The sequence below is a fragment of the Dama dama genome, chromosome 4 (assembly GCF_033118175.1).
Source record: "Dama dama isolate Ldn47 chromosome 4, ASM3311817v1, whole genome shotgun sequence".
Lineage (NCBI taxonomy): Eukaryota > Metazoa > Chordata > Mammalia > Artiodactyla > Cervidae > Dama > Dama dama.
Window position 1 is genome coordinate 50,016,328 of NC_083684.1, and position 16,469 is coordinate 50,032,796.

The 16,469-nt window shown below is 42.1% G+C and overlaps 1 protein-coding gene and 1 non-coding gene across 2 annotated transcripts; both read right to left on the reverse strand.

The window, feature by feature from the left end:
- Nucleotides 1-8,774: 8,774 nt before the first annotated feature.
- LOC133055292 (U6 spliceosomal RNA) lies at nt 8,775-8,879 on the reverse strand. Its single transcript, XR_009692590.1, has one exon. It is a non-coding gene; the product is annotated as a U6 spliceosomal RNA (small nuclear RNA).
- Nucleotides 8,880-12,540: 3,661 nt separating this feature from the next.
- On the reverse strand, nt 12,541-13,920 carry LOC133055057 (major allergen I polypeptide chain 1-like). The gene is made up of 3 exons (XM_061140532.1): nt 13,860-13,920; nt 13,533-13,723; nt 12,541-12,570 (listed from the first exon to the last, which is right to left on the reverse strand). The coding sequence occupies exons 1-3, from the start codon at nt 13,918-13,920 to the stop codon at nt 12,541-12,543; spliced, it is 282 nt and encodes a 93-aa protein (XP_060996515.1).
- Nucleotides 13,921-16,469: the final 2,549 nt, after the last annotated feature.

Below are 16,469 nucleotides of genomic sequence, written 5' to 3' on the forward strand. Positions count from 1 at the left end.
TTTGGATGATTTTGGTCACTGCCTCCTGTACAGTATTACAAACCTCCCTCCATGGTTCTTCAGGCACTCTGTTTACCAGACTTAACCCCTTGAATCTATTTGTTACCTCCACTGTATAATCATAAGAAATTTGGTTTAGGTTATATCTGAATAGTGTAGTGGTTTTCCCTACTTTCTTCAATTTAAGCCTGAATTTTGCAGTAAGGAGCTCATGATCTGAGCCACCATGATGTTGAGTGATTTGCCTTGGAAATGAATCGAGATCATTCTGTCATTTTTGAGATGATACCCAAGTACTGCATTTTGGAATTTTTTTGTTGACTCTAAGGGCTACTCCATTTTTTCTGAGGGATTCTTGCCCACTGTAGTAGATATACTGGTCATCTGGAATTAACTTCTCCATTCCTGTCCATTTTAGTTCACTGATTCCTAAGATGTTGATGTTCACTATGGCCATCTCCTGCTTCACCACATCCAATTCACTTTGATTCATGGACCTAACATTCCAGGCTCCTATGCAATACTGTTCTTTAGAGGATTGATCTTTACTTTCACCACCGGACACACCCATATTTGAGTGAGATTTCTGCTTTGGTTCAGCCTCTTCATTCTTTCTGGAGCTATTAGTAATTGTCTTCTGCTCTTCTCCAGTAGCATATTGGATACATTCCAGTCTGGGAGGCTCATCAACCAGTGTCATATCTTTTTACCTTTTTGTACCATGAGGTTCTCCTGGCAAGAACTAGAGTGGTTTGTCATTTCCTCCTCCAGTAGCCAACATTTTGTCAGAACACTATGACCTGTCCATCTTGGGTGGCTGTGCATGGCATGGCTCATTGCTTCTTTGAGTTATGTCAGTCCCTTCACTATAACAGGACTGTGATCCATGAAGGTGTCCATGTACAATGAATACACTCAATTTTGGTGTACATTTTGTTGAGTTTTGAAAATTTTTTACACTGATAAATATAATCAAGATTTTAAACATTTCCATAATTTTACCCATGTAAATGGAATCATGAAATATACCATCTCTCTGGTCTGGGACTAAATATATCTAGTCCTGTTGTTGAATTATGTTGTTGTGTGCAGCGATAGGTTAGGTTAGGTATTACCAAGAAGTATTTCTTCATGTTGGTATACCAAAATTTGTTAATCTAGCTACTTGATGGAAGACATTTCTGTTCTGTTTTACAAATTATATTTTTATTGTCATGGAAAACCATATGAAATCTACACTCTTTTTAAAAATTTTTTGATTTTTCATTTAAATTTCTATTGAATATTTATTTGTTCATATGAATAATACACTCACAGCCATAGAATCTCCTCCAAGATCACTACTGTTATAAGGACAGAAACAGTTTCTCAGGTGAGGTGAGGAAGTTGGTGGCTTTCAATAACACCTACAACAATGGCTCCTTTATTGAAATATTTATTGATCAGCCAGCATGTGCTAGGTCTTTTGTTCCCTGGCTTGCTCAGGTCTATCCTTATAACTAAAGAGTTAAGACAGTCTAGTCCATCAGGCAGAGTTAAATTACTTTCAATGGCAAAAGAGATCAACCAATGGATACATAGCCATAGATATCAGGCTTGCGTGCTAAGCTCAGGTATTCTCATTATCTAAGTGAACTCAAACCTAGGAAACAACATGTTAAGAAAACTCAATCATAGTAGTATACCTGGTAGAAAAATGACAAACACCACCCCCAAAGGAGCCAAAATTGAAGCTTCTTTATCTCCAATAAGTGGGACAATCCCAGTTTATACCTGTTGTGCCAGTGTCCCAGGAGCCCTAACACTTCCCTCAGGAAATTTACATTTTTAATAACTTTGTACGTCTTGTTCACTGTAAGCACAATATTGTACATTAGTTCTCCAGAAGTGTTGCATTTTGCACATTGTGTAACCTGTCAACAGATATTCCCATTTGCCATCTACCATCAGCCCCTGGTAACCACTGGTCTACTTTCTGTTACTATGGCTCTAAATGCTTTCTTTTTTAATAAAAAATACTTAAAAATACTTTTATATTTTCATTGCATCAAGTAACTTGTGAGATCTTAGTTCCTTGACCAGGGACTGAATCCAGGCCCTCAGCAATGAGAGATGGAGTCCTAACCACTGAATCACCAGGGAGTTATTGAGTCTAACTATCCACTTTATATACTTCTTCATATGAGTGGAATCAAGCAGAATTTGCCTTTCTGTGACTGGCTTATTTCACTTGCAATAATGTCCTTAAGGCTTATCCATTTTGTTGCATATAGTAAATTTTTTTTTCTTTTTAAAGACTGAACAATATTCCACTGTGTATATATCACATTTTCTTTATCTATATAAATATATAGATGGATATTTGGGTTACCCCCATGTACCATGAATGTACAATGAACCTGGGATTGCAATATCTCTTTGAGATCTTGATTTTAATTCTTTTAGATAAATACCCTTAAGTGGGGTTGCTGGATCAGATGACATTGCATTTTTCAGTTTTTGAGGGCCCTCCATGCTCTTATCTATAATGGCTGTGCCAGGTTGCGGTCTCAGTTTCTCCGCATCCTTGCCAGTACTTGTGTGTGTGTGTTTTTAAAATAGCCTTTATAACAAGTATGAAGTGATATCTCAGTGTGGTTTTGCTTTATAGTTCCCTGATAATTATTGATATTGAGCACCTTTTATATACCTGCTGGCCTTTCTTTTATCTTCTGTGGAGAATTGTCTATTCAGGTCCAATGTTTAATTTTTAGTTGGATTTATTTTTTTAAATGGAGGTGTAGATACTTTTGTATGCATGCTAAGCTACTTCAGTTGTGTCCCAACTCAGTGACCCCGTGGACTGCAGCATGCCTGTTTCCTCTATCCATGGGATTCTCCAGGCAAGAATACTGGAGTGGGTTGCCATGTCCTCCTCCAGAGGACCTTCCCCAGCCAGGGATCATATCCATGTCTCATTATGTTTCCTGCATTGGCAGGACAGTTCTTTACCACCAGCGCCCCCTGGGAAGCCTAGTGTTGGAATCCTTGTTTATTTTGGATATTAACTTCTTATCAGATATGTGGTTTGAAAATATTTTCCCATTAAATAGGTAGCATTTTCACTTTGTTGTTGATTTCCTTTGCTCTGCAGAAACTTATTTTACTTTGTTCTACTTCTCTTCTTTTGTTTTTGTTTCTTGTGCTTTGGTTGTAATATCCAAGAAATCATTGCTAAACCCATGTCGTACAGTTTCCCCCCTATATTTCCTTCTAGTAATTTTACAGTTTCAGGCATTGTGTTTAACCTATTTTGAATTGTTTTGTGTGTGTGGTGCAAGATAAAAATAAAATTTCATTCTTTTTCTTTACCATATCCAGTAGTTCCCAACACTATTTATGGAAGAGACCATCTTTTCCCATTTTGTATTCCTGGCAACCTTGTCAAAGATCAGTTGAGTATACGTGTATGAGTGTGTGTTTCCTGGGCTCTCTCTTCTGTTCCATTGGTCTATATGATTGCATGTTATTATCATACTATTTTAATGACTGCAGCTTTGTAATATGTTTTGAAATGAAGAGGTGTGGTACCTCCAGCTTTGTTTTTCTTTCTCAAGATTGTTTTAGCTATTCAGAGTCCTTTGTGGTTGCATATGATTTTTATTATCATTTTTCTAGTTCTTTAAAAATATGTCTTGGAATCTGGGAATTCATTGACTGTTTATATCATTTTTTGTGGTATGGATATTGTAACAACATTAGTCTTCCTATCCATGAATATGGGCTGTTGTTCTACTTCTTTGTGTCTTCTTTAATGTTTTTTGTCAGTATTTTGTAGTTTTCAATGTAGAAGTTTTTCCCCCTCTGTGATTCATTCTAAGTATTTCATCTTTTCTTAATTTCCTTTTGGAGTTTTCACTGTTAGTGTATGGAAACATAACTGTAATGGTGCTCAGCAATGTCTCTGGGTTCAGTAATAGGAAACTATGGCAGGTAGTGGTGGTTGGTAGTGCCAGGAGTGTGCACAGACTCAGCTGTGAGGCTGTAGGTAAATGCACAGGGGCAGTGGAGTATGCATTGTGGCAAGGATAGGGTTTGTGTTAGAACCTGGGTCTGATCACAGGCACAAGTTCAGTTACTGAGGTCAGAACTGGTAGCATGTATGTGCCTGGCTTCAGGACCAGGGCTAGCTTAGCTGTATGCATGATGGCTGTGCTGAGTTCCAAGGAGGCACTAGCTGTCATGGGTCCTATTAGGGAAGGTGGAAGGACTCAGTTCCAGGAGCCTGAGACCTTGAAACCTGTGAGACCTTCTGTGGTGAGAGCTGTGGGCATATGCAGTAGTTGTGCTGTCTGTTGGTTTCCTCCACAACTTTCCATCATTTTAATTCATGCTACTGTTAGGGGAAACACACTAACTGAAATTGCCCACCTTGGCCAGACACCATAGTAACAATCTGTGTTATTTTACAACAGGAGGTCCTGTATGAAACATGTCACTAGTAAGACACCATCAACCAGAAGAATTTGGGAAAGATCAAAAGGAGATGCTGCATGTCCTACCACCTTCCAGAATCATCAGTGGCATCCATCTTGGCTGAGCAGGGCATGCACTACCAGGAAGGACCCTGAGTTAAAATGATTGGCCAGAGACAACCCGGAAACTAACCTCATCACCATAAAACCTGAGACAGTGAGTCACGTGGCAGAGCTGTTCTCCTGAGTTCTCTTACCCTACTGCTTTCTGCCCTGCCACCCCTTTCCAACAAAGTCTCTTAATTCGTCAGCACGTGTGTCTCTTTGGACATTTCATTTCCAAGTGTTTGACTGGAGCCCCCTTTTGGCTGCTGGAAGGGGTGCCCCTTCCAATAGTACTATTGTGTTGCTTCAGTTTTTTAACTGGACTCCTGAGCTCTGTCAGAGCTATTTTCAGTAACATCTGCCTGTCCAATGGTTGTTGTTGTTGTTTTTTTTTTTTTTCCATTGGGGAGCTAGAGACTGGGATCTCTTACTAAACCATCCTGCTAACATTAATCTGTGTATACATTTTAGAATCAGTTTCTCACTTCTACACACTTCCTGCTTGGTAGGTACATGCGTACTCATTCACTTCAGTCATGTCCAACTCTATCCGACTCTATGGACTGTAGCTCACCAGGCTTCTTCGTCTATGGGATTCTCCAGGCAAGAATACTGTAGTGAATTGCCATGCCCTCTTCCAGGGGGTCTTCCCGACCCAGGGATCAAACCCACGTCTTCCTGCATTGGCAGGCAGATTCTATACCACTAGCACCACCTGGGAAGTCCCCTGCTTGGCATGTAAATCAAGATTGCATTGACTCTAAAGATGAATAGAATTGAAATCTTATTGAGTCTTTAAATATATAAGCATAGTATATGTCTCCATTTCTTTGTGACTTTTACTTTACTTAGAAAGTAATGTTTTGTACTTTCCATTTTACAGGTTTTGCATATATTTTATTAATCCCCTGCCAAAATATTGTACATTTTTGGTGCTATTATGAATGATATTTTACTTTGATTTTGAATTGTTTGTTGCCAGTATGTAAAATACACATGATGTTTTATATATTGACTTGTATTTTACAAATATACTAAACTCACTTATATGCACTAGTGGTGTTTTTGTGATTCTTTAGGTTTTTCTCTGTATATTATATTTTTTTCTGTGAGGAATAGAGTTTGATTTTTTTCCTTTCCAACTGTAGTTTGTTTTCATTATTTCTTGCCTTATTGCACTTGTGAGAGCTTCCGGTCCAATGTTGAACAGAAATGGAGACTAGGTGATGTTCCCTTATCCTTGATCTTAGGGGGAACAATTTAGCCTTTGCTCTTTAAATGCAGTGTTAGCTGAAGTCTTCTTTGTTATTTTTGATGCCATTTGTTAGTTGGAGACTATGTTCTTCTATTACTATTGTATTGAGAAATTTAATGGATGTTTAGTTTTTTCTATTTCTTTTCTGCATGATTTGATACATAGTTTTACCTCTCCCACTAAGTATTCAGTTAGTAGGTGGTTTTGTAAGTATAGCTCATAATGTTGAAGAATACTTTTCTCTTAGTTTATGGATGTGTTTTATTATGAATAGTTCAATTTTTTTAAAATTTATTTATTTTTAATTGGAAGATAATTGCTTTACAATATTTGTTGGTTTCTGCCATTCATCAATGTAAATCAGCCATAGGTATAAATATGTCCCCTCCCTCTGAAACCTCCCTCCCACCTCCCACCCCATCCCACCCCTCTAGGTGAATGTTTTAATTTTTAAAACATATATTCTTCATCTGTTGAGATGATCATATGACTTTTCTCCATTATTCTGTTAATGTGATGGATTACCTTGATTGACTTTAAACATTGAATGAAACGTGAATGCCCAGGATAAAGATCACTTTGTCTTTATGTGCCGCTTCTTTTATGTGTTGCTGGATTTGATTTGCTAATGTGTTGATTTTTGTGGGTAAATGCTTATGAAAATGGTATCAGTCCACAGTTTTCTGGTAATGTTTTTTCCTAAAAATATATGAGGAAATACTTGCCTCAAGAGATGAGATTCGAAGGCTCATTTGTTCTCCATTTTCTTAAAGCGTTTATATAGGGTTGTTATTATTTTTTCTTTAAATATATTGAAAAATTCCCCTCTTTAACTTTGTGGGCCTGAACTTTCTATGTGTGATGGTTTTATTAAAGTTTATCTTTCTTAACAGACATATGGCTATTCAGATACTGTCTTTTGCATTGAGTCACTTTATGTAATTTTTGTCTTCAAGAAAACTGGCCAATTCATTAAGCCAATCAATTAGTTGGCACAATTTGTTGCTAGTGCTTTCTTATTTTTATGTATGTGGATCTATAAAGACATCCATTCTTTTATTTATTATGGTAATTTGTGTCTTATTGCTTTTTAAATAAGTGATACACATTTATCAAATTTTCTGAATTTTCAAAGATCCTTGTTTTAATGGTCATTGATATTCTTTTCTCTCTTTTTTTGGCTGTACTGGGTCTTCATCAATATATGTGGGCTTTATCTACTTACAGTGATTAGGGACTATCTACTTGCAGAGGGTGAACTCTAGGATGTGCAGTGTTCAGTAGTTGCAGTATGTGGGACTTAGGGCATGGAGGATTCAGTAGTTGCGGCTCCCAAGCTCTAAGAGTGGGAGCTTAGTAGTTCTGGTGCACATGCTTAGTTGTCCTGCATCAAGTGGATCTTCCCAGACCGGGGATCAAACCCAAGTCCCCTGCATTGGTAGGCCAACTCCCAACCAACAGAACCACCAGGAAAGTCTGATATTCTTAATTATTTATTTGTTTTCTACTTTGAGATCATCAAACTTTCTTTTTGTACTGAATTTGTTAGTAAATATAGTACAGTGTTTAGTACAAACAGCAATTCAAACATCATTACCTTGTTTCTCATTTTAAATGGATTGCTCATATCATTTTGCAATCAAATATGTTTGCTGAGTTTTTTTAAATAAACACAGTTTATCATGATTATGAAGAACTCTTTATTCTCATTTTTAAAGTTTTTTCTAAGTCACAAATAACTGCTTAGTATTATAATACTGTTTAGCTACTTTATCAGTTAAGAGATCAGTCAATTTTTCTACTTCAGTCTGTGTATGTTTCTGAACTAGGTATGAGTCTTTTTGCCCAAGCACAGTAAAGCCAATCTATTGACATCAGGTTGTGGTGAAGGAAAGTGCAGTGTTTATTACAGGGTACCAATAAAGGAGTCCTGGAGAAGGGGATGGCAACCCACTCCAATGTTCTTGCCTGGAGAATCCCATGGACAGAGAAGCCTGGCAGGCTACAGTCCATGGGGTCGCAAAGAGTCAGACAGGACTGAGCGATTAATGCAACGCCAGGCAATAAAGGAGTTGAGGTAGCTAGTACTTCAGAGGCCCGAACTCCCCACAGGGTTTCCGGGAAAGGTTTTTAAAGACAGGTTGAGGGAGGAGGAATTTTAGGATATGTGATCAGCTGGTGGACATTCTTGTGATTGGTAATCACAAGAGGTAATCAGGAGTCAACATCAACCATCTGGTTCCAGAAGGACTGAGGTCTACATTCTTGTGGGAAACATACAGTTAACTTCTTCCACCTGATGGGGGTTTCAGTATCTGCAAAACAGCTCCAAGGATATGGCTCAGAATACTATGTATAACCCTTGAGGAGTTACAGGAGGTCTTTGACTTTACCTAATTGCTGAATGGCTACACTATTATTATATTGTCTTGCTTGACTTTTTTCTTTATCTCTGCATTTTCTCACATCTCTGATTATAAATATACTCTTGGAACTTGAGAAAAGCCTAGGAAACAGGTTTTTCTACAGACAAGAGGCATGTGGAGGACATGGTAGGGAGTGGTCTGTTCTGAGAAGACCTCTTAGGGTTCTGCTTGGTTGTATTTATGCAGTTTATCATATATATTTGTAATACTAGGCTATGTTTGCATTAGAATAAAATAAACTTAAATATATATGTAGTTTTACACTTCATTAGTTATATATGTGTGTGTGTGTGTGTGTGTATATACGTATATACATATACGTATATACACATGCACCTGGAGAAGTGCATGGCAATCCACTCCAGTATTCTTGCCTACACACACACACACACACACACACACACACATATATTTCCTATCTCTTGAACTTCCCGCCACCATCACCAATTCCACCCCTCTAGGTCATCAGATAGTGCCAGGCTGGGCTCCCTGTGCTATACAGTAGCTTCCTGCTAGATGTCTATTTTACACATAAAAAATATGGAATGCTTCACAAATTTATTTGTCATCCTTGTTCAAGGGCCATGCTAAGCTTCTCTGTATTGTTGCAGTTTTAGTATATGTGTGGCTGAAGCAAGCACTTTCTCTTTCTCTCCTTCTAAAATATCTATTTAGTTATTTATTTTCAGCTGTTTGGTCTTAGTTGTGGCAGTTTATGGGAACTTTCATTGCAGTGCGCAGGCTTCACTCTAGTTGTGGCACACAGGTTTTAGGTGCCCCACAGCATGTGGCATTCCACAACCAGGGATCAAACCAGCGTCCCCTGCATTGGAAGTGGATTCTTAACCACTGGAAAATCAGGGAAGTCCCAACAAGGTCTCTCTTACTTAGGGGATTCCTCAGTATTCTTATCCCTTGCTCTTTATTTTTTCTCACAGACCATTAGTCCAAATGGTTTAGGTATCTCTCTGATTTATTTTATTCCTTCCATGCTTCTTCTGAAAGAGTGTAGAATAAGCTTACCCCTCACGGATTGAGTGTGGAAGATGCTCCTGAGTCTGGGCCAGCCCTGTGTTTCTGCTCAGAGCTGCCTTTGTGGTGGAAGCAGTGATGATGTGAATCTGGGCCGGTCCTGCTATCATCAGCAGGGCCTGTTCACCTGACTATGCTGTGTTGCCCATGCCAATTTCTGTGTCCTTGGTGCCCACATGCATGAAGCTGTGTGCAGCCCTGCAAACTTTGCAAGTGGGACCTATTTATCTAGCAAAGTAGTCAGTTAGCAGTTACCTCAGTAATCTAGGAATGGACAAGATGAATCCATCCATACATTTTCTACAGTGTCCTCTGAATGGAAGATGTGTTTCTGTCAACTCTTTCCTGTGCTGAGCACCCCTCAGGATCTGCTGAGCTCTGTGCCTTCCTGAGGAGTCCCCCTTGGGGCACATAAGAGAGCATCTGTCCTTCCACGTGCACGGCTTCGGATGACTGGGTTTGATGCCCTGGCTGAGTATCCTATGTTCTGAGTCCATGAGTATTGCCAGTCTAAGGATGAGGGGAGATACATTACACCACTGGAACTGTGGTCAATGTAGTAGAATATTTTTCAAAAGGAAATTGAAAGGAAACTTCCAGGTATGATGGCGACACAGAAGCAGTGGATGTATCTATGCCAGTCTTCATTGGAATCATGAAGGCAAGCCCTGTCCTCAACTATTGCCTGATTCTGGACTTTTCCTTTCTGGGGGCTTGTCTCAGTCCTGTTGCCTCTGTCTTGGCACTCAGAGCTTGCTCCCATCTCTCTCTCTCTCTGACTTTCTGCCTACCGGGTCTTGATCGATGGGGCAATATGTCCTTCTGCCTGGAATCCCCAATTGATTCCTATGGGCTGGGTAGGAAGTGCACCCCCAAAACACTGTTTCAGGGCAGTTTGAGAATATCTCAGTGCAAGGACCTTATATAAATACGTGGCTAGAGAGCATCTCCCTCCTGCATCGGGGTTCCTATTCTCTGCATAGGGTGATGATGTCTCTGAAGCTTCAACTATGGTATCCCTCTCCCTTCCTCCTGCTGCCTTCACTGAGCATCTTCCACTTGAATTCTTCTCCTTCATAAACAGGCAGATGGACATAGGACACCATGAGACTTTGTGTTCCCAGCATAGGAGACCCAGACAGGGACTTGGGGGTACGTAAGTAATTAGAGAGGTGATGTCAGGTGCTGAAGTGAGGAACTAAGGACAGTGAACATCCAAGTGAGAAAGGCCACAGGGGTGGGCAGGTGGGGCTCAAGGCCCCTGGAGGCCTTTAAGAGAGACTGTAGAGCTCACCTCTGAGGAGACACACCAGCAGTCAAGGAGACTGGGGTCTGTAGTGTCTGAGGGTTGCCCTGCGGGCACGAACCCCCCACACTTTCTACTGAGCTTTGTTCAGCAAGCTCCCAAGTGCTGGAGAAATCCACCAAACTGGAAGGGCAGATGCTGGTGTTTGAGGAGGGGAGTGTCGGCAGTGGGGGATTATTCCACAGCTGCATGTGAACTCAGGTTGGCCTAGATGGAGGCAAGGTAGGGCTTCTATATCTCAGAGGGAGATTCATGTGAGTATCAGAGGTCAAATACCACAAGTTTTTGATAGTTACCTTTCCACCCATCTGAAGTTTTGGATGTCAGAAAAGGATTTGGGAGAAATCAGATGCTGCCTTTTCTACTAACCCCAGATTAGATAAGGGTGCTATAGATTGGAGGAAGGCAGGGAGAGGGGAGGAGGCAGTGGGCAATACAGAGGTGTCTCCCCAGCAGCCCCAGGGAGCTCTGTGCAGCTGAACAAGAGCCAGGAGACAGACTCTGTCCCTCCCAGGAGGACCAATTACCTCTCACTCATCTTTGCCACATCCTTGGATGGATCCCCATAACAACTGTACACTCACTGAAGAGCAGGGTGAATCTATATTCAAGACATTGTAAGAAGCACCTAATTCATAGGGGTGGCAACTGTCCTTTCAGAAGGTCTGGAGCTTTTACATCTGTTAGGTGGGAGGCAGAGGTAGAATACACATCCTGGGTCAGATGAGGAGAAGGGTCCCTGCGCCAGGACCTGCTCACACCAGCTCAGCTCACCTTAGCTCCCACAGAGGCAGGTCTCCATCTTAGAAGCACCCTCAGACAGAGCCTGGTGGGGGTGGAGTGGTGGGCAGAGACAAGGGCTCAGTGTCACTCTTGGCAAGGAGACCTCCCCCACGTCCCTCAGGGCTCCCTCCACAGGGAGAAGCAGCAGCTCTGGATCACCTTGGGGACCTGTCCTAAGGCTCCTCACCATGAGGACCTTAAAGAGTCCCTGTCCTAGACCCAGCCCTGTGGGGTAAGCCCAGCAGACTCTTTTCTGGAGGGGAGCTGTTGGGTGGGAAGAAGCTCTTAGAGAGGGAGTGGGGGTCAGGTGAAGAAGAATCAGACAGCGTGAGCATGGGGCCCGGTTCGTGGGCAGGCAGCAGAGACACAGGAGAAGTGAGAATCTCCAGGCCCCTAGACGTTCACTCTGAGAGTGAGACCCAACTCACCCTGTATGTGGAAGCAGCTGAGTCCACAATAGGGTTTGGCTTTAGGATCGACTGAGGCCCAAGGAGTGACAGAGTTCAGCATGTGAAACTTGACCCTTTGTTCTTCTTTTCCTTCAGGCACTTAGGACAGGGGCTCTTCTCACCCGTTATTTTATTTTGTCCTCTCCTCAGCCTTGAAGATTGGAGGTGGTTTGATTTTATAAATGGCAACAGCCCAAAGAAAGACTGTAATATGTGCACAGTGACAGGTGAGGTAGCCGAGCTTGTCTCCCCAGCATGGATGGGTGGGGAAAGCTAGGCCTCTTCAGCAGATGCTTTACCCCCTCTGAGCCTCAGATTCTCCCCTGTCAGATGAGGATGATTACTCCCACCTCTCAAGGTTGCTGGGAGGAATAAAATATGCTGGATGATGCATATGACCTGTGGATCTTGATGACAGAAACGATCGACACTCTGGCTGATGTAATGATCATTACCCATGTCCCCCCCTGTTCAATTTGTGGAGGAGTGTCTGACAGCACTGAAATCCAGCTGCAGTAGGAAGGCACACTGGTGGTCTCCAGTGTGGCCATGTGCTCTCTCTCCCACACCCACAAAGCCCCATCTCCAGTGAGTAAGCACTCTCCTGTGAATTGCAAGGCTTTTTATTGCTGGAATCCTCTATAATCAGACACCTGGATGTGGCAGGTTGTTAACACTACTTAGGGATGAGGCAAGTGGCTTCCTTGGGTTCCTGGCAGGGATGGCTCCATCAACAGAGAGAACTTGAATATATTTTATTCTGTAAGAGAAAGTGCAAAAACCTGGTGAGACCTCAGGGGTGGACGTGACAATTAGCTGCACTGAACAAGGGGAGGGGTCTGCAGGTTGTTTGGAGGGAGGCCTCTGGATGTGAGCAGGTAAAGGTGGATACTTCCCAATGAGGCTTCTTCCAATGGAACAGAGATTGTGGGGTTTCCCTGGAAGGCTGGGGGCAGTCTTCTGGGATACAGTGGGGGACTGCTGAGGACCACCTGGCAGGGCTCTGGAGTGACACTTGGGAGTTTCCAGGGATGAGCTGATCCCTGTCTGCTTCCTCCTTCTGGCCCTTGGGCACTTAGAGCTGAAGCAGCTGCTTGTTCCCACCACTTCTAGGGCAGCAGAGAGAGGACTGACCCTGGGCATCAACTGATCCTCGACTCTGGGTATCCCAGGCCTGCGTAGGGCAGGACAGCAACTTTTGGAAGCAGCTACCTATTTTAGGCATGTGAGACCTGTTGGGTCCAGGGAATAGGGACAAATGCGGTTATTAGATGGGGTGGAGTAGGGACTTGAAGCACTAGGGAAAGAACTGATGTTTGGAGAAGGGAAGGACTCAATGTGAATGGATTACAGAAGAGTCAGGTTCCTGTGCTGGAGAGGCTAGAGCCAGGGAGGCCAGTGCTGAGGGCCTAACTCCAAAGGCAGGTGATGTCACAGAGTCAGGAGGACCTGGAGGGTCCCAGGCCTGTGACCAGGCAGAGCCCAGTCAGGGCCAGCTCAAGAGCTCCAAGGCTGAACTGAGTTTTCCTGTAGGATCCTTTCCCACACTGGGTGTTGGCCACTTCCTCTCTATCTGCTCATTCATGAGGTTCTTTTTGCTCCCAGGTTCTTGGGGGAAGAACCAGGGTGTAGAGGAAATGATGCCCTCCACTTCCCAGTGGCCTGAGCAGACCCCTGACACCCCCGCCCCACATAGGCACATTCACACACAGCCTGACTCACCAGAGCACTCAGAGCATTTTGCTTATCCTCTGCTGTCAACCTCTCATCAACACAGCTCTTCAGGGTATCGGCAGTCTCCAGTACAGCAGAATTTTGGTTATACTTTTCAACTTGTTCAATATACTCTTCATGCGTTCCCGATATGAACAGGTCAACAGTGTTCCTCAAGGCTGGGCAGATGTCATCACACTCTGAAACAGAAAAATATGGGAACCCTCCCTGTAAGGCACTCATCAGAAGAGACTTTCCCCGTCCCTTTCTGACACGCTCAGTGCTGCCCTGGGAAGGTGTCAGAATCCTTGGGGAGCCCAGGTCCCAGCCACTCACTTCCGCCCGCGATGAGGAGCAAGGCAGCGCAGAGCAGCAGGAGAGCTCCAGCCCGAGTCATGGTGCCGGTGACAGATGCTCCCTACTCACCTGGAGCCCTTTTATACCTGTGCTTGTCCTCACCCCCAGGGGACCTGGGTCAGATGCTTCCTTTTTTCAGGAGATATGCCAGACCACAGTGTGAGGGTGCCCGGGGCTGCACAGGAGGAGCTGTGTGTGTTGGCAAGATGCTGGTCCTTGAGTCCACAGAGGGCACTGGCTCAGCCTTTTCCCCCTGGAGGGCTCTGTGGGAGGGGCAGCTGACAGGAAGTTTAACAACGGAAAATCCCAAGGTTGACCAAAAAGGGCAAAAGTGCTCCCAAATCAGGCCTCCTAAATGATGGCCTGTGGCAGCCTGTCAGTACAACATGTGACCTTGAAGACAAGATCGTGTGAACTTTAGCAGTTTACAGTTAGATCAGTGATTAGTGAATCGTCTCACAGGGGTTAGTGCCAGGCAGGCCAGAGCACAAGCCCTGAGCCCCTGGTCAGACTCTCTGGTGGCTCCTGTCCTGCTGTTGTCACCATGTCCTTCATCTTGTCAGTGGCCTTTGTTGGGCCACTTCCCTGAATCACTATCTGGAGCCTGGAAACTTCTTCTATGTGCTGGTCCAGAAATTTCTACTTTTCTCTTGGCCAGGTCCTACCACCCGGCAACTTTAATAGCACCTCATTCTACACTGCAATATTGTCTGCAACTTCTTTTTTCTTTTTCTTTTTTAAATTAAACTTTATTTTTGAATTGGAGTATAACTGATTTACAGTGTTATGATCATTTCAGGTGGAGTGCAAAGGGACTCAGCCGTATATATACACAACTATCCATTTTTTCCCAAACTCCTCTACCATTGAGGATTGAGCAGTGTTTCCTGTCCTCATTGGTTATCTATTTTATTTCTTTAAAATTTATTTATTTTTATTGACAGATAAATGCTTTATAATGTGTTAGTTTTTACCATACATCAACATGAATCAGTCATAGATATACACTTGTCCCCTCCCTCTTGAATCTTTCTCCCACCTGCGCATCCCATCTTACTCCCCTAAGTTTTCCCAGAGCACCAAGCTGCACTTCCTGCTCTATACAACAACTTCCCATTAGCTATCTATTTATACATGGTAAAGTATGTATTTCAATGTCACTCTTACAGTTCATCACATTCTTTCCCTCCTTGTGTCCACAAGTCTGTTCTCTATGTCTCAGTCTCTATTCCTGCCCAACAAATAGGTTCATCAGTACAATCTTCTAGATTTTATATGTGTGCATTAGTATGTAATATTTGTTTTTTTCTTTCTGACTTGCTTCACTCTGTATAATGGACTTTACTTTCATCCACCTCATTATAATTGACTCAGATGTGTTCTTTCTATGGCTGAATAGTATTCCATTGCATATATATATATACCACAACTTCTTTATCCTTGTCTCTGCTGATGGACAACTAGGTGGCTTCCATGTACTAGGTATTGTAAATAGTGCTGCAATGAACATTGGAGTACATGTGTCTTTTTCAATTATGATTTTGTCAGTGTATATGCCTAGTAGTGGGATTGTTGGGTCATGTGATACTTTCATTTCTAATTTTTTTAAGGATTCTCTATAGTGTTCTCCATAGTGACTGTATCAATTTACATTGTCACAAACAGCACAAGAGGTTTCCCTTTTCTCCACATGCTCTCTAGATTTTTTGTAGATTTTTTGATGATGACCATTCTGACTGGTGTGAAGTGATATCTCATTGTAGTTTTGCTTATATCAAATACTGAGTGATGTTGAGTATTTTTTCATGTATTGATTAATTTTTAGGATGTCTTCTTTGGAGAAATGTCTATTTAGATCTTCTGCCCATTTTTTGATTATGTTGTTTGTTTTTCTGATGTTGAACTAAATGAGTTAATCCTTTGTCAGTTGCTTCATTTGCAATTATTCTATCACATTCTAAGGGTTTCCTTTTCATCTTGTTTATGGTTTGCTTTGCTGTGCAAAAGCTTTTAACCACTTAAGTGGTTCCCATTTGTTAATTTTTGTTTTTATTTATGTTACTCTAGGAGGTGGGTCATAGAGGATCTCGCTGAGGTTGTGTCAAAGAGTTTTCTGCCTGTGTTTTCCTCTAAGAGTTTTATAGTTTCTGGTCTTCCATTTAGGTTTTTAATCCATTTTGAGTTTATCTTTGTGTATGGTGCTAAGCAGTGTTCTAATTTCATTCTTCTATAATACACGGTGCTATCCAATTTCCCTAACATCACTTATTGAAGAGGTTATTTCTCCATTGTATAGTCATGCCTCGCTTGTCAGAGATAAGCTGCCCATAGGTGTGTGGGTTTATTTCTGGGCTTTTATCTTGTTCCATTGTTCTGTATTTTTCTATTTCTGCCTGTACCATATTGTCTTGATGAGTGTAGCTTTGTAGTATAGTCTAAAATCAGGACGATTGATTCTTCCAGCTTCATTCTCCTTTCTCAAGATTGCTTTGACTATAAGAGGTTTCTTGTGTTTACATATGAATTTTGAATTTTTTTGTTCTAGTTCTGTGAAAAATGCAATTGGTACTATGATAGGGATTGCATTGA

Coding starts and splice junctions, on each gene's coding strand:
- LOC133055057 (XM_061140532.1), bottom strand. CDS start 13,920: ATGACTCGGGCTGGAGCTCTCCTGCTGCTCTGCGCTGCCTTGCTCCTC. Junction 13,724..13,859: donor GCTCCTCATCGCGGGCGGAA/GTGAGTGGCTGG, acceptor TTTCTGTTTCAG/AGTGTGATGACATCTGCCCA. Junction 12,571..13,532: donor AAAATGCTCTGAGTGCTCTG/GTGAGTCAGGCT, acceptor TTTCTCTTACAG/AATAAAATATATTCAAGTTC.